We start from the raw sequence: 27686 nt of genomic DNA, 5'->3' as shown, positions 1-27686 counted from the left end.
TTCCATAGTTAATGGTAATAGTGTTGGCAATACAAAGTTTTAAAAAAATGCAAGTAAAGGGTGATATTGAAATGCATCTGTTTACATTGGCAAAATGATCATTTATGCCATTGAGAAGATAAAACGTTTGTGGAAAATTAAGCCAAAGCAATTTACCAATAAAAAATATAAATGATCAATATTGGTGAGATGGTGTTCGAAAGCAATGGGAGATATATTTCCCAAGACTATACTTTTATTTTGAACACATGTCAGTTCATTTTGCTTACTGAGACCACCAATTGTCTCGTAAAGTTGTTATATTTTCATTGGAAAAAGAAGCAGTTGTCGGTCGAAAGTTATTCTGGGCTCGCCACTGAGTGAATGCGTGAGAGATGTTCGTGCAATAAATAAATATCAAAGCAGAGTGGATTATTCTATTTCTAAACCTCGACAAAGGCATGAAAACAAGCCTAGAAATTTATATCTGTCACACAGTTAAGTATAAAATTGTCTTATCTTCACCGCCCCGATTAAAATTCTTGTGAAGGATGAAATAACGAATAAACACGTTAGAGTTAATGATTTCCTCAGTCTTCGCCAAAACATTCATCCACACATTACAGTGAGATTTCCCAAGGCTAAGAAACTATAAGATGTTGCAGCAAACTAAACTCGTGCTATTTACTTTCTGTTTGCGACTTTTCGTTTCATTACACTCTGCTAGTAACTATTGTAAGTCAACAATCCCACTTGGTTCAGCTGAACTTCCATTTTATTTATTTTTGTTCTTTTATTACTGATGAGGAAAATAGTTCTCTTAGATATATGAGTGACCATAAAGTTTTCATCCAAATGTGGTTCAAATGTGTGCAGTGCTTTTTTAAAATGTTTTTTATATAGAAGTTTCAAATAACAACTATTGGTGTATGACACAAGACTGAATCAGATCTATGCCATAATCTCACTGGGCCTTATATCCAGGTAATCTAAAAAATTCAACCATATCAAATGAAAACTTACAGATTTTGGAACCGGGCAGGTCTACCTGCCAGACCTTAGCACTGAAAATTTCTAGCTGTCACACCAATGAAAATATCTACCTGTCAGACGTCAGCATCTGGCAATCAACTGTACGACCAGATAATACAAAACTTTAAGCCATATCAAAATGCCCATATCCGGACCTTAACACCGAACAGGTCTACTTGTCATACCTTAGCACCGGATATTTCTACCAGTAAGACCTTAACACCGGAAGATGTATGTCAGACCTTAAAAAAGAGTATATCTTCCTGACCGTATCGCAGGCTATAAAAATATACTTCCCCCAACATTGAACTGGACATATCTACCTAAAAAGACCGTAGTACGGAGATATTTTCACGCCAGATTGAAACACCGCAAGCTGTACCAGCCATTCCTTAGCAAAGTATATATACTGCTGTCGGGCATTTCTGCGCACCTAAGGTTTTCGTTTGCAATATTGAAGCAAAACGCCTACCGAATTCGAACAATTGACAAAAATGAAACACAGCAATGCTTACCTTTGAAAAGATGCAATTGTCACCAGAATATTCTGTTCAAAATAATATTAATTTTGGACACAGAATATACCACCCCCCTGTTTTCCTGACTCGCGCTATGTCGGCCTATTCTGCGCATAGCTTTGAAAAGATGTAATGTTTATCCATCGGGCTACAGAAATGAAATATATTACTTTGGACTGTTTCTGTCAGCACTTCAGTCGAGTAATTAGGTCAGGTTTATAGCTAGTTTTACAAAATTCAACGTAAAAATGCCAATAAATGGCAAGAGATATTAAGCAAACTAAACCGATCTTGTAAAAAAGATAGTAAACTTCAACATTTTATGAAAAATAAGCTATTACGTGGAAGAGAAACAACAATGAATAGGATGTAATGTGATTACAACGTCTTGTTGATGGGGAAAAATTACTAAAGAATTAGAAACAGACTATACGCCGGGGAATTTGTTGACAATTTATGTTCTAGAGGCAAGTAGAGACGTTGGGTAGCAGACGATTTTGTATGTGTGGGACAACTTCTCGCAAAATTGGAAACTTGGATTAAAATGCAGTTTTGTTTTAAGGTACACATTTCCATCTTTTATATAATGTATTTATTTGTATGATTCTAAAAGATGCATAGTAAATCGAATTTTCTGGGTTGCAGGTTCAAGAAGGTCATGGAGTGGGTCTTCACGTTGCCATTTAGAAATCACATTGTTATGAACATTTCGAGTCTAAATGTGGGATATTTTTGTACACTTTATGAATATCACTTTTCTTAATTAATGTACGATTGTTCTTTCTGGAGACAAAATGGATTTTTGACCCAAAATAGCACGTGGTCCAATGTTTACAGAAATGACGTATCGTTGCACAGAATTACCCGACGTGCAGAATTGGCCGGCATGGCGGTATCTACCTCCCTGACATTATGATCGCTCTGGTGGCCTAGTGGTTGGAGCGTCCGCCTCGGATGAAGACGGTCGCAGGTTCGAACCCGGGCCGAGTCATACCAAATACTTATAAAAATGGTACTAACAGCTGCCTTGCTTGGCGCTCAGCATCGAGAAGTCAGTGTTAGGACGGGTCGGCCTGGTTCCAGGATAATGTGACTGGGTGGGATGTGCTACATGTCTGCGGCATGATGCCCCAGTGTTAGACGTCACTATAAACTGCCACACTGCAAACATCGTAGCGATACGACTGAAAAATTGTTAAAGCTACGTTAAAAATCTAAACACACACACTCACACCCACACTCACACATTATGTATCTGACATTATCGTCACATATTTCACTTAACTTTGTTCTGGACTATCTGCCTCTCTTAATTTTAACCCTGGACCTATATACCTCCCAATCAGTAGCAGACGACATAGTATATATATATATATATATATATATATATATATATATATATATATATATATATATATATATATATACTTCCCTAACCTACCGGCCAGATATATCTACGCCATAATATTAGCACCCCTAACCATAACAAATGACATATTTACCTCACCAACCTTAACGTCGGGTATGTCTACCTTCTTAACCTTAGCAGACGACATGTCTACTCCCTTGACCTTAAAAACGGATACATGTATATGTCAAATCTTAGCACCGGAAAGATTATAATTAAATAAGTAACAGAATGCCACAAAGAAAGACACTCAACAGTTGAATGTTACTTATTATAACCATATCAAATATCCGCTGCTGTGTTCCCTACACTGGCTATCCATTCGATCCAGAATCAAACACAAAATGTGTTCTCTGTGCTACGTTTCACTGACGAACTCCAGTCCAAAACACCTATCCAACCTCACCCATGTGTACACACCAGAAAGATACTTACGCTCCTCTCCTGACAATCTTATACTCATTATTCCCACTACGAAAACGAAGTCATATGGACAACGCTCTTTTGCATACCAGGGCCAAGCAACGTGGAATGAATTGCCCACTGAACTTAGATACAAAGACACAGTGATCCCATTCAAGAGTGCTCTTAAAACTCACATATTTCGACTGCAAGAACAAACTAAAAGACTAATCATGTTCCCTACCTTAAATATTTTCAGCATGTTTTTTAACTTCATGGTGTTTGTTTTTTGTAATAATATCATTATATATGTTTTACTATGTTATAGGTGTTGTCTAATGTTGTAAAGCGCTTGGAGCTTCTAAAGATTGGGAGCTATACAAAGTCCTCATTATTATTATTATTTTTATTATTATTATATTACTCTGCCTAAGTTATTTCAAATCCATTGCTTTTCAGGAAAGTCTGTGACCACAAGAGGGACAAAAGGATAGGATTTTGACTAGAAATAAAATGGTATGGGGTGTGATTTAAGAAATAAAATGTAACATGCTAATACAGTTGATTCATTGAATTTTGTGTATCATTCTTTTATGCCCATTAACATGATTTAGATGTGTGCTCACACACCTGTTTCTCGTCTCCAGCTATCCAGTCGAATTCTTTGAACAACACATAAAGCAAACGTCTAACTTAAAGCTGTATTCTTTCATCGGTAGTTTGACAGACTGAGATAATGTTAGAAAACGGAAAAGTGGCAGGACTCTATTAATAAAACTGAACTATCTACACTATGCACATACATTGAAAAATATTGGGAATTCCAGAGGTTCTCTGGACAGTTTAACATACTGAGGAACCAGGATGAATACCAACAGAGCACTATGGTATAAATTAGGTCAGTGTGGCGTGTATAAACAGATCATATTTGACTCTGTGTTTGGTACAGCATATGGTGCTCTGAAACCTCCAAGTGTTGCTATACAGCTTTATAAACATTGAAAACCTGGCTTATCTGTAAACGTTTAATCAATCCAATTAAACATCAAGGCAGTCGTGTACGCTTACTGTTCAGGGACAGCGTTCCTCGTTCTCAAATGGTCCAAGTCGCCACTAGGTTTAGATCAAAACACGTGAATTTTAATAACAGGAATTTTCATAAAACAAAACGGGTCAAACAGTACATTCTGGTTGGATTTTCATAGAACACCATCGTATTACGTTGTTAGGCCCTGCCAAAAAGACGCTTATGAAAGTTCTTAAACTTCACATTTAGTATTGAATGAAGCGTTAACAAGAAAAAAGTATCAGCAAGTAATTTCAGTGACAACATTGATATTCTTCCATATAAATGTTCGTGGCTTTAAAAAAAATTGTCAGTACTTAAATTTGTCGATTGAGCAGCAGAGTCCTTTTGACTTCTTAGATAAAGAAAACTGTTCATTTGCTATTTAAATTTCAGATTTTGAATGACAAAGAAATTAGTTAAAATCGACACTCAACAATACATTATTTAATTTCATAACATTGCATTTGGCAAACCTTCAGTCTGCCTCTCCTTTTTTTTTACAGCCATCAATATGATGAAATCAGCAGGTCACGTTGTATTCGACTGAAGACTATGAAACCTATTTGTTTTCTAAATCCAGTCATTTACATTTACAAAAATATATTCTCACTAATTTGTTGATGTATATGATTTCCTTAAGCTCAGATTTTAATCTTCCACAGCAAACAAACTGATCAGAATACTATAGTGTGGATATATTTATTCGCATTTCTTATAAAGATATGAAGATTTCATAATTTCCTTTTTGTCTTCGAGTCTACCCCGTTGTTGGTTTGTCTATCATATATTTACGTCACAAATGGCTACATTGCATTTCTCAAAATTACATTAGTAAACTATGCATTGTATTTATGTGCAAAATGGGATTTATATTCCTTCCTGTTTGCCCTTGCAACATGAAAATAAGGAAGAAGATCTAGCAACGGTTTAAAAAACAAAATGTCATATGCTAAAATAGGTAAGTCTGAACAATAGACGATGTATTTTGAGCTATCCAGTACTGCAGTCAGGGAGTGACATATCAGTGAGGGAGATATGTCTGACGGTAATACATAGAAGGTAGATATGTCTGGTGCTGATATTTGGCAGATGAACTTTTCTGGTGCTAAGGTAAGTGAAGATGGTATGTCATGTGTTAAAGTTAGGAAGCTGGACATATCCTATCACAAGATCAAGGATGTAAATGTGTCCCGTACTAAGGATAGGGGTTCTGACGTCAGGGAGGTATATATGTTCACTGCTAAGGTCCAGACAATAGAATTTATCGGTACTAAGGTCTGGAAGATAGGTATGTCTGGTGCTAAGATCAAGCAGGTAAATGCTAAGGTCGGGGAGCTAAAAAATTAGGGAGTAAGTACAGAAAGTTTAGGGGTTCAGTCAAAGAGGCACCGTTAAGGTCAGGACAGTAGATATTTCCAGTAATAGTCTGGCAGGCAGATATGTCTGGTACTAAAGTCAGAAAAGTAGATATGGCTGATACTACGTGCATGGAAGTATATCTGTCGGTGCTATGGTCTGGAATTGCTATATATTGACTGTTAAGGTTTAGCAGGAATATAAATCTGGTACTAATATAAAAAGCAGATATATTAGGTGTTAAGAAGGAATTGTCTTCCTTGTCGATATCCCGGAGTTATGTACGTCTAGTGGAAAGATATGGCAGATAGACATGACCGCTGCAAAAGTCAGGGACGTATGTCCGCCCTGTGCCAAGGATAAGTAAAGTAGATATGTCTTGTGTCAGAGTTTGATATATCCTGTCCGAAGGCCAGGAAATTATATATTTCTTCTGTTAAGATTAGGTATTCTGATGTCAGAGAAGTAGATATTTCCCGATACTGAGGCCCTCGAGGGAGATATCTTAGGTATATAACTAAAATATGTTACCTTAAGTATGATGCTAAGATCTAGCATGTAGATATTTTCACTGCTGAAGTCTGGAATTAAGCTCTATTCAGTGCTAAGATCAAGGACGTATATATTTCTGGCGTTGTGGTCTGACAGGTCGATATGTTCGGCATTAAACTCTGGCAAGAAATCATTTCTGGTACTAAGGTCTGAAAGGTAGATATGTATGGTGCTAAGGACTGGCAGGTCAACATTTGTCACGTGTTTCGGTATAGGGAAGTAGTCATGTCTGGTACTAAAGACCGGGAAGTAGGCATGGTCTATGCTAAGCTTAGAGAGTTAAATATTTCTGGAATTAAGATGCGAGAGTTATACATGTCTTATACTACGGCTATGTGTTTTGTCAGTCAGAGGGACTGATATGGCCCGTGCTAAAATAAAAAGGTAGAGAGGGACTAATATGGCCCGTGCTAAAATAAAAAAGGTAGATATTTCCAGTAATGAAGTCTGACTGGTAGTTATGTCTGGTGTGATGAGGTCAGGTGAGACGGGCAGGGAAGTAGATATGCCTGGTACTAAAGTCAGGGAAGTAGATATGTCCAGTGTTAAGGTCAGGGAAGTAGATATGTCCAGTGCTAAGGTCAGGGAAGTATGTATATATTTTGCTAAGGTCAAAGAAGTATATATGCCTGGTACTAAAGTCAGGGAAGTATATATGTCCAGTGTTAAGGTCAGGGAAGTAGATATGTCCAGTGTTAAGGTCAGGGAGGTAGATATGTCCAGTGTTAAGGTCAGGGAAGTAGATATGTCCAGTGTTAAGGTCAGGGAAGTAGATATGTCCAGAGCTAAGGTCAGGGAAGTAGTTATGTCTGGTGCTATGTTCAGGGAAGTAGGTATGTTTGGTGCTAAGGTCAGGGAAGTAGACATGCCTGGTGCTAAAGTCACGGAAGTAGATAAATTTGGTGCTAGATATGCCAGGTGCTGGGGCAAAAAAGTTCCTTTCGAATCAAAACATGTGCTCTGCCATACCATCTTTACTTATGTAATCGCTTTTATTTGTACATTGTCAACATCCATGCTATTGACTAGTATTAGTCGAACTGTGGTTTATCTGTGCTTCTAACAAAAGACAAATGAAACTCCGTATGACGTGTTTAGGCTCTAATAAACAGTAACAAAAGAAAGAGTGAAAACAACAAGCTTTGAAAAATATAACAAATAATTTATTTCCCTGGAAAAGCACTGTAAACATGAAAAAATAACTTAAGGTTTTAAGAATCAATTCCAAAATAGTCCAGTAATAATCCACGAATTAAATTTTAGAAGTCCTAGCAATGAAATGTTCAAATGAATTCAAGTTCGAATCCAGACGAAAAATCCAAAATGGAAGGAGATGACGTATACTTTAGTAGGCATGGTGTTGAAATGTCTACATTTCTTTGCTGATTCACAAACAATGATATTCCGGCGTTTGAATTTCCGAATAAAATTTAAATAAATATCTTTGTCCAAGAATTCTGTATGAGCACTCAAATATTTCCAGGAAAAAGAATTAATCTTATAGAATACAAATAAATGAATAAAAATTAAAACATAACTCCAGACTGGTCACAAACAAACGAACACCTTGACATCAAGTGTTTTAAACCCAAACTGAGAAATATATATCTAAAAATCACTAATAAATCTAACTACTGCGCAATTTCGGAAAACCCAGAATTGCGAAATAGGGCTGTTTACAATCTAAAATCACGTACTCCCAGTATGACCTTGTAAAAACCCCAATCATTTTACTCGAGAATAAAATAAAAATAGAAAGTTGTTTACTTGTCTCAGTGATTTTTTAATCACGGTCGGAAACTAAGTCAAAAATACAAACAGTGTTTCTGTTATTCTGTATTTGTGAAAAGATTAGGTCAAACTGAATTTCTGGAAAATATCAAATTCCTAGTAAACAAAATTACATTACATTGACATGTAATGAAATTAAAAATAAATTGTTTTTTTTTTTTTACAAACAGACAATTAAATTAAATCAAATATAAATTAAATCAAATATACATAACACTTCGAATATGTATTTGTCAAGATTGGTAAAGTCAATCTCAGTACTTTAACTACATTACAATACACAATTAACTAAATTACCAAACTGAGAAGGAGAAGTCATATAAAGGTGAGATTGGTATCATATTCACTTGCACAGTCTGTATGCTTATTAAAAATATTACATGTTAATTGATTAATAAATTGAAAACTTCATTATTATTTCCTAATTACTGCGAAACAGCACCCATTGGCTGTGGATGTGGTCTAACTTTATATATCTTTGATATTTGGTGTCCAAAATTTACAATTGACATTGAAAAGATCTGCTCTGAATTACAAGCAGCATTATAAAGTTATTTTGAAAATAACATTGAAGTTACCGAAACACCTTCATTATATTTTATTACATTTAATTTGTTCATGTTATTTAACCTCCACAAAAGACCCCATGAAGCATGGGCTAAAAAAAATAAAAACACCGCTCACACAGCAGGGTAAAATGGGGCGATTATAGAAATGTTTCACTTTCGCCATGAATCACTCCTGTGAAACTGTACTTGTATCTTTGATTGATAAATGGCTGAAAGCATTAGATCAAGGAGAACTGGTAGGCACTATTATGCTTGATTTTCCTAAAGCTTTTGATCTTGTAGACCATGAAATTTTGCTTGAAAAACTAAAAATCTATCAATGCAGTGAAAACTTCCTAAACTGCTTTCGTTCTTATTTAACCGATAAAGTGCAGAATGCATCTTTAAATTGTCAACTTTCTGAAAGTAAAAATATAAATTGTGGAGTACCACAGGGCTCTATCCTTGGACCTCTGTTATTCATTCTATTTATCGACGATTTACCTCTTAAGATTGGAACTTCAATTTCTTCCACTGACCTCCGTGCAGATGATACTACACTGTCTGAGATGGGTAAAACCAAAACGGTACTTGAAAATAACTTATAAGATGCTCTCAACAGACTTCAAGTATGGTGCAAAGAAAACAGTATGATCATAAATACAGAGAAAATGAAAGTCCTTCTAGTTACAATACAACAAAAATGAGCAAGACTAAACAGCGACAAACTCCAGGTTCTATTTGACAATGTGAGCCTTAATATGATCTCTCAAGATAGAATTCTTGGTGTATTCGTAGACAACAATCTTACTTGGTCTATTCACATTAAACATATTTCGAAAGAGGTCAATTGCTATCTTTAGCTACTGAGGAAAATCAAAACATATATTCCTCTTCAGTGTAGAATCATCTTTTATAAAAGTTATATTCAGCCATATATGGACTACGGTAATGTCTTTTGGGGTAATACCTCTAATTCAAACATAACAACACTTTTAAGACTCCAAAAGAGGGTTTGCCATTTAATTCTAGATCAAAGTATAGACAATTACCAGAATGCAATGAGTAATATAAAGGTTTTAACAATACATGAAAGAATATTTCTTAGAAAGGCCAAATTGATGTATAAAGTATCCAGAAAAACCATTCCTGTCTATCTAAGCAATATCTTTCACCAAAGAGATGATGATGGTACTCCAAATTTAAGGTCTATAAGAAGTCAAAATTATATTATACCAAGGCCAAAGAAGGAATTGTTTAAAAAAGTTTTCAATATACTGGTCCACTGGTATGGAACAACATTCCCAGTCATATAAGGCAAGCTCCTAGCATTTCTTCTTTTCATAATCAATGTCTTAAATGGATGAAATCTTTAGAAAAGTGAACATTTCACAAATTCCTATGCATGTGTTCCTGGCATGATAATTTGAATTTTAAAATTACTTAATTATTTAGTGTCAAGCCAGATTCTTCACATTATGTTGTATAGAGTGTATATATTGTACATAACAAACAGAAGGCCTCAAGGTAAATTGGTTCTGTAACTAATTGAGTTACCTTCTCTAAATAAAGTCGTTATTATTATTATTATTATTTCTGGGTAAGCACTCAAACAGTTAATACCTTGACACTTGTTATTTATCTTTAATGAGACTCTGAATCTAGAGACTGCATTGTTCACTGCAGTGCATGCACTACGCTATGCAATAAATTGTATTGTGTAGTGTAAACTTAGAGCATTAATAGTGCATAATGATATTTAGGTTCCGTTTTAGGCACAACTATATGTCTCATGTGCAGGTCTGGAAGGCAGCTATGCCACATCCTCAGATAAGGTATTGATATACATATCTCTTGCTAAAGTCAAGATGTCGATTCTAGACAGTAGTTATTGAACACTTTTTTTTCTTCCTTTGCCATGGGAGATGAAACTTGGTTTATGTGCTGTTGTATTTCTTGTTTTTTTTTTATTTTTGTTCATACTTACTGATTCCTGTACAAAATGGCAATGGGATTGGTCCATTTGAGATCGTAACATTAAAGTCTTCTCCCTTACTTTTGTTACACATAAAGTCACCAATATTGATTCCAAATATTACATCTTTCCTTTGCATGACACTATGAAATGTTACGTATAGAAAATGATGATATGGATAAGGATAAATAATACAGCCGTGATATAATAAACAATATTGCCCAATATAACATCTGTCAGAAAGAAACGCATGCTGGCATAAACCACCTCCTTAAAAAGACATAAAAAGGCGTAGATTTAGGACAGTGCGAACTTCAACTTTTATTCCAAAATCTGTGAATTCAACTTTGGAGTATGGAATACAGTTTAGATTCATATCCCATGGAGCATAATGAAACGTAGAGAATAAAGCCTTAAATTCATCACAAACACAAACTTTATAATAAACCAATTTTTTATGAAAAGCAATTCCTAATACTTGTTTTACAATATTGGCAACAAGTTCTTAAAGATCTACTACGAATTATAAAACGTTGTAAATAAATCAGGTAAGTGGTTTATTTACGTTTATATTAAATAATGTCCAGGTTTAACAGGTGTTTGTTTTTTAAAACTGTACCAAAACGAAAACCTTGTTTGCATGGATAGCAGATGTTGCTCCTTATTGTGATGATATTATTGTATACAAATTAAACTACAGGGACATAATTGCAACTGTGCTGGTAACCATATTATTATGCAAAAACATGCAAAAGTACAAGATTAACAATGGTTGCAAGCTCCAAGGGTCTTAACAAAAAATAGATATCACTACAACATTAAGATTTAATGGTAAATAAATTTTCAGAAGATGTTGACAGTTTAACTAGTTTTTTTTTATAAAAAGAATTGATTGTCAACTTATGTTTGTCTTTTCATTAAAGCAATAATGAAGCTCTTTTTGACAGATATTTGAGAGGCAAATTCAGAATTAAACACATCTTTGCAGAATCTAAATTATATTGCTTACCTTAATAAACAAAAACAACAGAAAACCACTTAGACTTGTTTCACAACATGTTTGGTGATTGAATCCATGAATAAATGTCATAATATGACAATGGCAAAATATATTGGAATATCATAAGTAAACGATATGCATTCAATGAATCCAATAATAGTTTCCAACCTATAGACAAAATGTATATGTAAGCAAAAATCAGCTTGAATAAAACACACATCCATATTGAAATACATATAAAATAGTTTTACACATGTGGTTAAACCAATGCATGGTATCAATTTCAAACTGCATCTTAGAAAGGAAAGAAAGTTATTATACAAGTTACACACATTATGATAAATTATTGCCTCTGGAGCAAACGAAATATGGTGAAAACACATTTTCCAGTGAAGAGTTTTAAATAACCAACTATAAATCATTCTTTTTACTTATTATTTAATTTACATTGATGACTATGACACTCATATTTTCTTTGAGTAGGAAAGCACATGTAAATTAATTACAGTTTCACAAAAAAGTACCTTTTAACCTATTTTTAGTATTTCTTTATAAGCTTTTTCCATATTTCTAATTTAAAGGAAATTAACTGTTCTTTTTGTGGATGGACTAACTTACAAAACAAATAAAATGTACAATATTGAGATAATCCTCTCTATCTATCTCTGCCAGCAATAAAACAAATTCAGAGCTTAAAAGCGGAACTTTACAAATCAAGAATTTTATAAAATATCTGCATATAATTCATTTTATGTCAGTGTACATTAATAATAAATAATATTAATTTAAAGGTTTATACACAACAAAACACAGATCCAGTTAAGTTTTATTTATAATTATACTGTTTGCCTAGGGGGACTGTCTGCTGCTACATATGAAACTGTTTTGGTTCATTCTGTCATTGAGTGATTCAGCTGCTAATGGCACAACGTGGTTGTACAGAGGTCACAGCTGGTCTGTGTAACTCTCTGACAGAATGTTATGGATAACCCTTGGGTAAAGTTTCTTCAGCGGAAACTGAAGGATCCCAGCGAAGACTGGGCTGTCCAACGAAGGTTGGGATGACAACGGCAACTGTGTGGACTTCGCTCAATGGTTTAGTTTGACTACACCATATAGTGCTGACATTAGATTCTTGGGTGAATAAACGGAATGGAATGAAGTGAATGCCCAAAGAAAACATGTGTAGCAGATGTTGTCCCCCAAGAATTAATAGTGGGGAAGCCTTCAGTGTTCAATGAAGAAAAAGAGGGGAAAATATGTTTATACAACATCCGCATATCAACAATAATGTAAAAGAAAGGTATACAAGCATATAGCAATAAGTCTATGAATTATGATAAAATGTCAAGAATGCCCCGGAGTGGTTGCATGCGTTTCTTGGAATACGGCAAAGATGAACTATGGGAATTTGAGAATGGAAACGACTAAGTTACCACATCCAGTTCAGAGAGAAGCAAGATCACATCCATGAAATGGGTAGAAGAATTCCATGAGAATGCAATAACACCTCCAGGAATAAAGAAACTGAATGCATGTATGGCTATGAAAAATATGGATATGCACAAGTGCCACACAAAGAACACTGGAATCATACGCGTGCAGAACTCCACACATAATGGATAGGCACAAGTGCCACACAAAAAACACTGGTATCACACGCGTGCTGACCTCGAAACACAATGGATACAGAAACACAATGAACCACTATGTAAACTGGAACCCCAGGAATTAGATTACATGGTACAGTAGCGACGAAATGGATCCAGAAACACACAGCCAGGATGGAAAAACTGTAAATGTGAGACCTTCTATCCCTGTAGGTTGAATGTAGCATGATCATGGTCACTGTGTAATACTATCCGCATCCATTGTCATGGTCCTCTGCGCTGCCCGAATAGTACCCAGGGGTGTGCGAATGTACCTTGTGTAACAATCTGAAGACCACCGGCCCAGAACTTTGATTACATGGTCTTCCAGCCGGGCCGCTGCCGCTGAAGTAGCTTCACCTATACGGAATGAATGTCCACTATACTGGGAAGTGTCCAGTCCCATCTTACAGTAGACAAGGCGCATATGATTAAGGAACACAACTCTTGATAACGCTTGACCTGTAGTTGTAATGAAAAGTGGGGCATATAGCTGAGGTGATGAACATCTCCTGAATTGCATGAAAGTCTTCAGAGCAGAATATGGACATATAGCACGACCCGTGGCATGTAACTGAATGGTCACACCCCTAAAGAAAGGGTCAGATTTTGATGATTTTAACTTCAGGAAAGCAGTTTCTAAGTGGAAGTGCACATCGCCCACGCAGAGATGAATGGTTGGATCGAAGGAATCCCGAATAGTGAATTCTCCACATCTCAGAAATCCGAAGAAAGCAAATATGCAGACAGTCAACAACAACGAATCTGTGTGTGTCAAATACTCCTCCTCGCAGAATTGTACAAATGCTTGTCAGGATATTGTATGTAATAGGCTTGCGCAGTCTTGCAGACGAACCTTGGGGTTTTTTGATGGCCTGTAGGATGGTGGCAAGACGCGGCATATTATTTCTGTCTGTGGTGAATGGCGATTGCATACCAGCCTGCATGTACTTGAACCTAATGCCACAGAGGTACAATTTTATTGTAGAATGCTTCAAGTTGAGGGCTCTTGCGCAATATGTCACAAAGTATATTAAGGTGTTCTTCGTAATATCTGGCAAAAGTTGCATGTTTGAGGCAAAGCCACACATCAGCATGAAGGTCCTAAAAAATCTGAATGCAGTGTTGTAGGCGATTTGTGAAGCAGGGCTTAGAGCCTGGTTCCATAACAAGTTTACCTTTTTATCCAGGTCCATAAGACCTCCGAGGTTGGGGAGCATTTGCAGGGTTGTAGATCTGCATCCGGAGCCAGTGCATGAAATTTCTGAAATTGAAGGCGGGACAAGGCATCAGCTTTAGTATTGATAATTCCCGGAATGTGTTTGGCAGAAAAATGAAAGTTACAAGAAGCTGCACACCATGCAAGTTTACGCATTAATTTCATTATATGAATACATTTTGATCTCCCCTTTTGAAGTATATTCACTGTGGCCATTATCGCATGTAAATATTATGCGTTTGCCGGCCCATTCTGCACCCCAAATAATGGCAGCCACAACAATAGGATACAACTCCCTGAATGCCATTGAGAAAGCATCCTCCACAGAAAAAAGCATTTGAAGATCATCCGACCATGCAGCTGCAAACCAGTGAGTTTTGAAATAACCCGCATACCCTACTTTGGATGAAGCATCCGTGCATAATTCAAAATCGTCCGATGTAGTGGACTGATTATCAAGAAACACAGAAACTCCATTCCATGAAGTTAAAAATTGGTGCCACATGTATAGTTATTCTTTGCAATTTGCATCCAAGTGTACGTAATGATCGAGTTCCCTGACTTTGGTAGATAGTCGTATGAGATATGGCACAAACGCACGCCCTGGTTGGATAACACGAGTAGCAAAATTTAAGTGGCCCAGTAACTGGAGCAGTTCTCGGTAACGGACACTTCGTTTGTTAAGAAATTGTTTAATGTAGTTCACAATACGCTCCACTTTATTCTGCGGTAAACGTGCTTGCATTTGCTCCGAGTCAGAATTATTCCCAAATATTCTATAACTGTACATGGCCAATGGTCTTGCTTGGAGCTGTAGGAATCTTCAATCTGTTGAAAATAAGAGTCAACAAAGCCATCGTTCTCTCACCACATGCCGAAGGAGGATCTATTGTAAGAAAATCGTTAAGGACGTGCAATATGATGTCAATACCGTAATTATGTTTTGCTATCCAACAAATCGCCTGAGATAAGGTATCAAATAATTTTGGACTTGAACATGACCTGAAAGGGAGGCGAACACAAACATAATAATTTCCTCTCCATTTTACGCAGAACAAGTGCCATTGTGAAGGTGCAATGGGAATCTGTTTGAAAGCGTCTGAAATGTCAGTTTTGCACATAATATCTAACTTACCATAACTCTGAATAATTCGAATGGCATCATCAATCTTGACGTAGCTTAGGGAGCATCTGTCCTTGTCAATAAGTTCCTTGATACTTGTATGCGCATGATCGCCATGGGGAGAGGACAGGTCAATGATAAGTCTCTTCTTTTTTGAATATTTTCCTTCTGCGATGCCGATAGGACTGACTCTATATTCTTGACACGGTGGAGATGGGAAAGGGCCAAACATGAAACCTTTGGCACATTCCTTTCCCAATACCTGATCCACAATATATGGTTGTTTAGAAGCAGAAAGCAAGTTTTTGCACTCTTTTGTAGGCAAGTGAGTTTTTTGCACCATAGTGTCAAAACCGTGTTTCAGACCGGAAGACAAATACAGAACAAAGTTCTGATCTGGATGATTAAGAAGTTCATGCTGCAATATGTTAATATCAATGGGGGTGGAAGCATGTGGCGAGAAAGTAGGTCAGATTTGTTGCATCTTATCTGGCGCTGATTTACGAGGGGTATTGATATTGCGTGTACCCGTGCTGGAAAAACTTTGTAATGCATTGTTTGGGCATGTGGCTGCCCCATGTGTTTTGGCCCTGCACTGATTGCAGGTATGCAAGAACTGGCAAGTAGTACGGTGGCAACCGCGTATGGAATTAAAACTGTTACAGAGTTCTTTTCCATCTATCATCTGTCTAGGCCGACCGTACTTGTCAATATCCAATTTTTTTTCTGTTGGCTATGTTCACTATGGGCGTGGCAGTGCACGTTTTTTTGTGGGCAAAAGTCGGTTGAGTGAGCGACAGAATTGCAGATGTTACATGACGTTGTTTTTCGGCCTCCAATTAATAGCTGAAGAGTTACCTGATCCCTCATAGCCCAGTTTACTTTGAGTTTGTAGTCACGCATGGCAATAACAGCTTGACTAGAGTAGACATTATGGTAGTCATAGAAAATGTCCCCATATGCATCGGAAATTTTAATAATGTCGGCCTCGTACATGTCCAATTCATGTCCTCTGTTGGGGTAAACTGAACAGATGATACGTTTAAATTTTCCGAAAACCGTTATTAACTCACTTAGACTGAGACGCTTAAGTAATCGGGGATCATTCTTCCCAGCCTTGTCATCCTGATTTGATAGATCCGATTCAAAGTGTTGTAGCAAAGGAGTAGCAAGATTGACGTGCTTACCCTCGAGAATCTGCTTCCGCTGGCTTTCGGATAATACGTCGATTGCTGGTAGTATTTCCGGCGAAACTCCATCAGACTGTATCAGCTGATCGAGCGACGACGCAGGCTGGGCTACTGGCAATGACGATAGATGTGTAGGGCCGGTTAAGAATAACTCCAAAGAAGACGCCTGTTGTCGTGCCATGATGGTGGTAATGAAATTGTTTAGGTCAGCGATAGAACGCTGAATGGAGTGGATTAAGTTCATTATATTGGCTGGAGACAACGTGTTTTCAGCATTGACGGCCATGTTGGAAGTAGCCCCTACTTCCGGAATACTACACTGTATTTCTGTTTCCGCTTTATTGGATCCCTCTGCCGCATTAGCATGAACAACTGTCGCACTACGGCGACTTCGACGTGGAGTTAGCTGTGGAATGAGGGATGCTGCTTCTTCTTCCGACTGACGTATGCTGGGTTGCGCGTGAGGTGGGCTGTCCCTCGAATGTCTCGGTAAACGTTCAGCAGGCCGTGAACTCGTGGAAGGTGCATTATCCATGTATAGCTGTCTCAAGTAATGCTTCGGGAGAACCCTGGACACCTTAATGCCTATGGATTCTAGTTTCCGCTTTAAATAAAGAGTAGTCCAGTTGAACGGATTGTCCAAGTAGTATGGGACTGTCCTCTGTCTTGAAGAGCGTGACGCCATTGTTTGTAAACAAAGTAAACTCCCGGAGGGTCCAATGAATAGCAATTAAAACGCCTAATGAAATCCCGGAATAGGAAGATAAAGATAAACTAGGAATTATAGATCCGGTAAGAAAAGTACGTGTTGTTGAAAGTTAGCAAAAGATGCAAACACACAGAAAATTTGTAACAGAGTTTTCCGACCGAAATATGCGCGCTGTCGCTATCAGCTCCAAACTAGAACAGATGAACAAAGGACGCTGCACATGACAGCTGGGACTGTTTTGATTGGCTGGCAAGTGATGTATTAATACATTTCATGCATATTAATGCGGACTATTTGCAAGAATGGTAGTGAGTGGGTCACATATTGCTGTGCATAAAATATGCTTAAGTAATCACTTAAGCAACAATTTAGTGTAGAAAAAAAAGCTCGCACAAATGCACTTGCCAAATCTGATGAAAAATGTAACAACTAAATCACTCCATGTCATTGATGGTGAATGCAAAATTGTATCATTTTTTAAAGGCCAATACACACCTGCCTATCAATACTTTAAGCAACTAAAACTTCTTTTATAAAAAATAAAAGAGAAGATATCCACAACATATCTTTACAATTAAAACTCTTCTTTCTACATATGTTTCACTTTTTAACAAGTTGTTTTGAATAAAATAATTCAGGCTACATAAAGCTATTTAAAAGTAAAAAATTAATGAGGCTTTATCTTACATCCAAGATTCTGAGAATTTATGTATGGTATCCTCTTTTAAAATAAAATATTTCTCACAATATAAACTCTTGATCACCTAGTACACTGTAGTGACCTCAATAAATACATTTTGTATGGAGTAAATTGGGTATAACTAAATCAGTATATTTTAGCAAATGTTGTAACATAGGTTCAGGTATGTCTACATAAATGTAGAACTAATGTGAGAATCCTGACCACAATGTCGTAATCATGATGGCATTTATTAACAGTTTTAAAGCTAGAGTTAATTAACGTGTGGTACTAAAACTTGCAAGTCTAGAAACAAAAATTTGCATTAGTTTATGAAGTTTGAATCATAGTTATTATATAAATGTACCTAACGCAAACTTGAACATAGGTCCTCAATTGAATCCCTCTATATCTAATTAGGCAGCAAGCATTTTTTCTAAAAGGGCACTTGGAGCATGATAATTTTGCTTCCAATGACCATGACACCAAGTGGTTGGGCAAAGAATGAAACCCACTGATCCAACTATTTCTTACTTAATTTGTCATGAATCAAGTAAAAGAGGCACAAATCCAAGCATTTCAGTGAGGCTGAATGGTATAATACAAGAATACATATTTTTTAATAAATGTTAATTACAATCAAATATAATGCCACCTCCATTAACTAATTGCTTTCTATGAAAAGACCTTCTTATGGTCCCTCACACCAACTTCCTGTTAAAATCAAAATTTATTATGCAACCACCTGTATTATGAGGTCATATTATTTATTTCCAGAATCGGTTGCTTAAGATAGATCGGACTGCATAAGCTGTGTGGCCGACCCTGTATAGCGGTAGTTTTATTTTCCGGACAGCAGAATACACTCCTAGGGCAGCACACCACTAGTAGGAAGGCAGAGTACATTGCCATGGAATTTATTACAAGGGGTAACACTGATCATAATATTTATTAAAAAAATCATTTTATGTGCAAATGAACTGGTCCCTTAATGTTCAGCAACATGGAAAGAAATCCATATTTTAGTATTATATCCCACTTTTAGAATTGACGCTATTATCCCATCCAGCCACTGCAAAACGTTAACTTTGTGATCTAATTCTAAATAAGCATGTTCAAGCTTTAATGAGTACCTAAACAGCCATCCTTCAAATGTATCTAGTGCAGTAGATATGTCTCCTGAGATCAAGGTCTGAAATTAATTTTGTAAAGGAACACATAAAAGTAATTTTGTAATTTTGTAAAGGAATACATACAAAAGTAATTCTGTAAAGTAATACATAAAAAGTAATTTGAAAAAGTAATACATATAAAAGTAACTTTGTAATGTAATACATACAAAAGTAATTTTGTAATACATACAAAAGTAATTTGGTCAAGTCATACATATAAAAGTAATTTTGTAAAGTGATGCATATAAAAGTACTCTGGTAAAGAAATACATACAAAAGTAATTTGGTAAAGTCGTACATATAAAAATAATTTGGTAAAGTAATGCATATAAATGTAATTTTGTAAAGTAATGCATATAAAAGTACATATTACAAATAATTATATATATATATATATATATATATATATATATATATATATATATATATATATATATATATATATATATATATATATATATAATTTTGAAAAGTAATACATATAACAGTAATTTTGTAAAGTGATGCAAATAAAAGAAATCTTGTATTACATATAAAAGTAATTTTGTAAATATATACAAAACTAATTTTGTAAAGTAATGCATATAAAAGTAATGTAATACAGCATAGAGAAAAAATATCACTGACAAAACAATGAATCAAGAAATATTTTGAAAACAAGTTGGAAATGTGTTTAACCAACAGGGAGGCCCTCCATTCTTCGTTCTTCTCTGTTTAATTAAGGGACATAATTCTGAAAGAAAATCTTCAGAGTGTGAAAGGAAATACATAATCACATGTTCGTCTGATTGCACTTAAGAAATCTTTTGCTTATGTGTGTCACGTTGTTGTACTCTGAGTGGCACAAGTTGCATACTAATAAAAGACAGGAAGGAAATTCTAGTTGAAGTTCTAGGTTTGGATTTGCGAACAAAGGCTTCTTGAGGAAGTTTTCATGATGGGTATTAGAGTTTGACACCCAAGGATCGGAGATAAGTAAAGAGACATGAAGAGCACGTAGTAGGCGTTGTAGTGATGTAAGCAGTTGGTGTGGAGGTGCAGTGTCGGAAAGAACATATGATAAAAAGCACCAGAAGTGTCCGAGGAACGGATCTGAAGTGCCAGGAGAGCACGTTCTCAAAAGTACCGGAAGTACCAAAGAGAAACGAAAGGCAGACAGTGATTGACTGGTGAGTAAAAGAGAAAACACTAAAAGGAAACACTCTCACTTAAATTTAAATTCATGTAATGAAATAATACCAAGCGTGCAACGTATGCCACTCAGAGTACAGTCTAATGGCTCTCAACTTCTCTATGATCCACCCCTGACAAGGTGCACACATATACTGACTGAAAAATGGATTTAGTTTGAACATAAGCGTTGCTTGTTTAGACTCTGCCCTAGCTTTTAATCTCTCAGTCTTGATTGGATACGGTCTTGTCTTTTTGAAAACTGTCTCGATTAATTTGACACATATTTGTCACTCTCTGGTTCCCATTTCCCCAAAGCCTGAAAATGCTTTCCAGTCGGTTGTGACATCTCTGATGGATTTCAAAGCAAACATCGTAGTCTCTGCCCTGCTGTCCTGGTTATAGATTCCCATTGAACTTACCTCTGATGGGTCTTTGCACAATGGTTAACAACAGACAGGCAGTTGCTTTGTGTCCAGAATCAGGTCTATTGTTGTTGTTGTTGTAGGGTTTAACGCCATTTTTCAGCACACGATAGGCTATACATGGCGGCCAGTATTAATGGTGGAGGAAGAACCCGGGAAATCCCCGGAAAGAATCACCGACCCTCGAGAAGCTACTGGCAAGCTTTCTCACATATCCACATTGGCCAAATCCGAGACTCGAACCCATGCAGACAGAGGTGAGATGGCAGTGATCCGTAACGGAGAGCGCTTTAGACCACTCGGCCACTCGGGGCCCCGAATCAGGTCTATAGTCGTAATCTTATATAATACATACTGACATTTTCCAAGCCACACACAGGTGTTTGTAACTACAAATTAACTACAAGAAATGTATACATGAGGGATCTGCATATTTTAACGCAACATGACTGTGTTTAACTCTGAAATAAAAGAAATCATAAAAGTGTGAGAATAAAAACATATGCCCACATTCACATAATGTTGATAAGGTGGCACTTAGGTCTGGACCATGGGTATTTCAGGTAATAAAGTCAGCGAGGTACATATGTCCAGTACTGAGGTAGGGAAAGTTTATATATCTGATGCTAAGGTTGGGGAGAAAGATATTTCCAGTGCTAAGGCCATGGAGAAAGCTATGTCATTACTAAGGTCAGAGACAGAAAGATATGTCCAGTGCTAAGGCAATGAAGAATATATGTTGTTGTTGTTGTTGTTGTGGGGTTTAACGCCATTTTTCAGCACGATAGGCTATACATGGCGGCCAGTATTAATGGTGGAGGAAGAACCCGGAAAACCCCGGAAAGAACCACCGACCCACGAGAAGCTACTGGCAAGCTTTCTCACATGCCCACATTGGCTGAATCTTAGACTCGAACCGCCGCAGACAGAGGTGAGATGGCAGTGATCCGTAACGAAGAGCGCTTTAGACCACTCGGCCACTCGGGGCCCCGAAGAATATATATATATATATATATATATATATATATATATATATATATATATATATATATATATATATATATATATATATATTGCTAATGTAAGTGTTACAGCACTTGCCTTCTACTCAATGAATAGACGATACAAGTCCAGTATTTGTTATTACTGGGTTTTATTGTACATTGAGGTTGGTAAGTGGAGATTGATACATTTCTCCTGCTTTGTTACACCCTACAAATACAATAAAAATACATTTACTACAACAATAAATAATACCGTCATCAGTGCATTCTTGTTCTGCATGTTTACATTTATTCTGTTTGCAGTACATTCAATACGAATAACTTACTACACCATATATTTATTAATTATCCATCTAGAAAGATAGTGGATCAAATAAACCTAAACAGCAGTGTTTAGAGCAAAAGCAGAGAGTAGACAGACAAGCGTATGGACAGAACGATATGCTCATAAAAGAATATGCAAGTTGATAACCAATTAAAATGTACTAAAATACATCATCATGCATTCCAGAGAAATATACAGAGTACATATAAAGTAAACAGTTAAATTAACCATATTATAAATCTATTTACCTTATCAAGTGGGACAAAGGTCAAAAGGTCAAGTCACATTTTCCTTGAAGCAAAAGTATCATCAGGCACTTTTCTTACTGCAATGCCATGGTCAGCACCCTTCAGAAGCTCAAATTGAATGACCACCACTAATATGCTGTTCATACTATGTTGTTTATACAGACAAGTAGAAAACTAACCAATCAGAAAGTTACTTACCACTTGTCATATAATAGAACAACCCAGCATGGAGAGTAATCAGGGTAGCTTCAAGGTTACCTAAATGACTAAATATGTGTAAAATGTGAATAACACAATAATTGCAACTGATTACTTTATGTCACTCATTATTAAACATTAACTACAAAAAATAATAAAATACTTACTTCTGCCTAATTAAAACATGAATATATAAAATTATAAAATATATGCTCCTGCTATATAAGGAAAGTAGATACGTCCACTGTCAAGGACATATATGCTGTGATGAAGTGCTATGGTCAGGAATATAGTTATATTCAGTGCTAAGTTATGAATGTAATATGCCCAGTGCTAAAGTCTCAGGGGTTGATGCATCTGGTGCAGTGGTTGATATATCTAAGGTCAGGAAAGTGAATAGCATCAGGAAGGCAGACACATCTGGTGCTGAGGTCAGGAGACAGATCTTTCCGGTGGCAACATCAGAGAGGGTAGATAGGTCTAATGATAACATCAGGCAGGTAGAAAGGTATGGTGCTAATGTGAGAATGTAGATATATCTGGTGCTAGAGTTAAGAATGATGCCAAGGCCAGGGAGCTGGATACGTCTTGTGCTCAGATCTCTTCAGGAATGAAGAACAGTGTATGTCCATTGCAAAGGTCAAGGGGATTGATATATCAGGTGCTAAAGTCCTTTGGTAGAAATACACGGTGCTAATTTTAGAAAGGTAGATCTTTTTTTATTGTTAAGTTCAGAAGGAAGGTAGATCTTTTTTTATTGTGAAGTTCGTGGAGGTATATATCTTGCCAGACAAGATACTGAATGTATATATGTACTGCATTCAGGCAAGAATGAGTATATATCTTGTGAATATATCTTATTAATATTATGTCTGGTGCTAAGGTCTGGAGGTATGTATGTATGTATGTATATATATATATATATATATATATATATATATATATATATATATATATATCATTACCCTCTTCGTCCAACAATATATATCGGGTGTTATGGTCTGGGAGGTAAATATGTTTAGTGCAAGATCAGTAAGTTAGGTATAACCCTAGCAGCAGAGAGGTGAACAGACCTTTTGCTGAAACGTCATTTTTGAAAAAATAAAGCCTTCCTACGAAAGCGAAAAAAATTAAGGTCAATAACGCCCAAACCTCTAACTTAACGAGAGTTTCTCTAATTGGGTTAGTTTATTTTTGTTACTTTATCTTTGTCGTTCGAGTTTTTCAAAATTTGTATTTGCGTTCGTTTACCCGCCGAGCGTTTCACTGAGGTCGCACCCTCTCTGCTGCTGTAAATGTGTAAGTAATTAAATCATTATTATATCAATCTCTCGACCAAATATTTTATCAAGACCTTTACGATATCGTGATCGAGAATCGTGTACATTTCTTGTCATAAATCCGTGTGTAGTATTGTGTTTTTGAAAAGAAGTTTTTGAACCTAATCATGTCCATATCCCCACTACGCCAAGTGTAAGGGATATTTCGCAGAGTATGTGTATCGACTCCATTAAAGACATCTAAAATACTGCAGTTATTTCTGATTACTTTAGGCATTTGTGTATATCGCTGAGTAACATAAATCACATCAGTAGTTTTAGGTCTGCTTCGAGAAAATATTCTAGCTGAATTTGACTGTTTGTCCAGCATTACATCATCTTATACTACTAAATTATTAATAAATCAATCGAGGTCATCTACAGATGGGGCTTCGTCAATATCGGTGGTTACCCTCTTCGTCCAACAATTTTGCGTTTACATTAAAATCTTTAAGCACATCGTAACATCTCTGATCATCAATTGACGGAGCTACTAAATACAACTTATCCCACTTGATAAGGAGAAAAACATCTTCCTGGATATAATTATCGTGGTCCTGGAGCCCGACTTGATATTCGACTTGACGAGCGAGATCAACCAAGACCTGGAGGGTATCCAATAAATGATATTGATGAAGTCATGTCACGTTCATGATGTAGCTTTTAAAAATCCAGATCTGCAACAACGACATATTGCAGATGTGAAGTTGATTCACTCGTTAAATTCAATAAAAAATAAATCTTTTAGAGAATCATTAGCTACCTGGTTGATAAGATCTGCAATGAAAGGTTGTTGTTGTTGTTGTGGGGTTTAACGCCATTTTTCAGCACGATAGGCTATACATGGCGGCCAGTATTAATGGTGGAGGAAGAACCCGGGAAAACCCCGGAAAGAACCACCGACCCACGAGAAGCTACTGGCAAGCTTTCTCACATGCCCACATTGGCTGAATCTTAGACTCGAACCGCCGCAGACAGAGGTGAGATGGCAGTGATCCGTAACGAAGAGCGCTTTAGACCACTCGGCCACTCAGGGCCCCCGCAATGAAAGGTAAACTAGTTCTAGTGGCTGGTAATTAATCTACCGATTATTAAAATAATGGAATCGATATATTATAGACCAAGAGGATATTGGAGAGGTAGAGCAGCGATTAGTAAACTCGCTGTTGCAGCAAATGTTACACGTTCTGTTGCTGCAAATTGGTTAGCACGACAGGCAATATGGCAAATTTTACCTACGTCCACCTAAAAAAATTCAGCATGCACATTTTGATGTCATCATTCCTAATGAAGTTCATCAAGAAGATATTTTATTTCTACCACATGATACTATTAAAATTGGTAGACGTCAATCACGTACATAGAAATACGCGTTAACTGTCGTTGATGTTGCAAGTAGATATAAGGAGCAGAACCGTTATCAACTAAAACAGCATCTGAAGTTGTATTTGCTTTTTGAACAAATTTATCAACGAGGACCCTTGCGATGGCCACAGTTGCTACAGCTTGATCCTGACAAAGAATTTCTTGGTGTAGTAACATCTTTGATGAAAAATATAAAATCAGACGAGGACATACTGCAATTCATCGTGATCAGGAAATTTTTGAACACTTGCTGAGCGGTTATTTGGAAGATCTGAGATCTCGCAAATGGGTTTGAAAGATTACCAAGTGTGATAGCGGCAATAAATAATGAAATACTCAAACAATTGCCATGAAACCCATTAATGCAATTACAAAAAAAATATAAAAATAAAAAAATAAAAAAATACCAACCTGGTGAACTTTAATGTGGTAAAAAAAGAGCGACTGCTCCTGTTTGGAGTATTACGACACATAAAAGTTATAGCATGGCAAGATCCACGGGTAGATCTGCAATCTAGATTAGATTCAACTGCTTCTCGACCTGTATTTGTATGCGAGCAATTACAAGTAATTCCTGAAGACACACAATTACCACTGCATTCACTTTTGTAAACTAGCACCTCGACGTCGATTACATTCAAGACAGGTCAGCATCACATTTTCGCGTGTATGACCAAAATTACTAATCTATCTACGGTAAATTGTCTTAGATTATATTTTGAATATTGCCACAACATTTCTTTGGTACAGCTCGCACAATGATTATTCTATTGTTATTTCAATGTCATGATAAATGTCGCCCTTAATTTTTTGACACATTGTTTATACTAATTTTTTCTTACTATATCAATGTTAGTTTCCTGAATTTGATTATTATTTTTCTGTTAAGTCTACGATAACCTTCCGCAACTGAGATATTCTTCTTACTCGAGACACTGCGAGATACATTAAGTTTGACCAATCGATATGATCATTGACGATCCAAACATTTGTATCAGAAATGAATAATCCTTGTGATGAAAGAATTGTCATTGCGTATCCTAGCGTACATGGAGTTTTATCCATAGTTAACGTGCTCTCAACAACATTGACAGGAAATAAAACAATATAATTTAATGCAAGATTGCGTTTCTCTCACGATCCTGGTATATCAAACGTTGATATTCTGTCGTCGCGTATCTTGCTGGTCAATAACACAATGGTATGGGTTGATTTAAAAACTTTTCTGAATGTAATATGAATAATTCTTGTTGAAGTGTATCACGAACTATCAAATCATCTGGTCTCCATAAATTCCAAAAATTGTTAATAAGTTTTTGAAATTATTTAATGTATTATTTCCCATTGAATTTTATTCGGTTGTAGTCTGATTAATTTCTTAAACTTTCTTAATTCTGGAACAAGTGCTCTATGATCATCAGTTATTTCTTCATAATAATCTAAAAACTTCCTCTGCCATTTATCTGGAGACAATCCAACAAAAGGTGGTGGTTGACCATCATTGTCACACATTATTACAGCAGTATTTATTGTCAATAACCAACAAGAAATAATTTTATCGTTATTAATTAAACAGTGCATATTTCATCCCAAACAAAAATCAGTGAAATATATTTCTTGCCCATTCGTCCATGAGTCCATTTATCTTCCTTCCATCGAAAGAATTTATGATAAGTGCATGATTTACTATTTTTCTTTCATTTCTCTTGCGAGTCTTTGTGTAGGTGTTAAGATAATTATATAAAAATTTCGAAATAATTTAATCGCACGAGTTGTTTTACCACAATCTTCAGGCCCATTGAGATAAACTGTTTTATGTCTAGATACAGGATCGAATACAGATGGCGCAGATGACAATTCTGATATTTGATCTTTTTGTTGTAATAAATATCCTGAATTTCAACGTCAGTGGATTCAGAATAATTAAGTATATTTTCTTGTTTTATTCTCCATTCACCCCATGATGCATACGTGCCGATATGTAGTTGTTCTATTATTTTTTTAATGATATAAAATGAATCCGTAGTGACTCTGACAACAAACTCAGAAACACTATTTATCATTGATAATAGATTTATCGAAACGTACGCGAGCATTGAACATCTTAAATGAGTAAAATGACTCACCTTCAATATAACTCACAATTGTACCTAATTTAGTTCCGTCTGATACATTAACATTACTTCGACTTATAAATGTGTTTCTTTTCATTATTTGAGCAATTATAAAATCTATTTCAGCATCATCTATAATTTACCTTG

At 36.1% G+C, this 27686-nt stretch overlaps 2 protein-coding genes across 8 annotated transcripts in view; one reads left to right on the top strand and one right to left on the bottom strand.

Annotated features, from left to right (window-relative positions):
- The first annotated feature begins 5398 nt into the window (after positions 1-5398).
- The window catches only part of LOC149806369 (mucolipin-3-like), a 133091-nt gene continuing 110803 nt past the window's right edge, over positions 5399-27686 (top strand). For 4 of the 7 annotated variants that reach the window (XM_089952204.1, XM_089952213.1, XM_089952196.1 and 1 more), the window contains exons 1-2: positions 5399-5518; positions 18977-19128. In XM_089952204.1, coding sequence (XP_089808330.1) covers positions 19110-19128 — 19 coding nt within the window. In that variant the 5' untranslated portion in view covers positions 5399-5518; positions 18977-19109. Of the gene's footprint in view, positions 5519-18976; positions 19129-20225; positions 20541-27686 lie in introns of those variants that run through there. The other 3 variants (XM_089952236.1, XM_089952188.1, XM_089952229.1) reach the window with 3 other exon arrangements.
- LOC149806370 (uncharacterized) lies at positions 7493-17498 on the bottom strand. Its single transcript, XM_089952164.1, is given in 2 exon segments — positions 7493-13876; positions 13878-17498. Coding segments are annotated over 2 exon segments (1023 nt in total). The 5' UTR covers positions 14500-17498; the 3' UTR covers positions 7493-13475.

Source organism: Sinohyriopsis cumingii, chromosome 1 (genome assembly GCF_028554795.1).
Source record: "Sinohyriopsis cumingii isolate HCF-2022 chromosome 1, ASM2855479v2, whole genome shotgun sequence".
Lineage (NCBI taxonomy): Eukaryota > Metazoa > Mollusca > Bivalvia > Unionida > Unionidae > Sinohyriopsis > Sinohyriopsis cumingii.
Note: the sequence above shows the minus strand (reverse complement) of the source record. Positions and strands in the feature narration are given on the sequence as shown.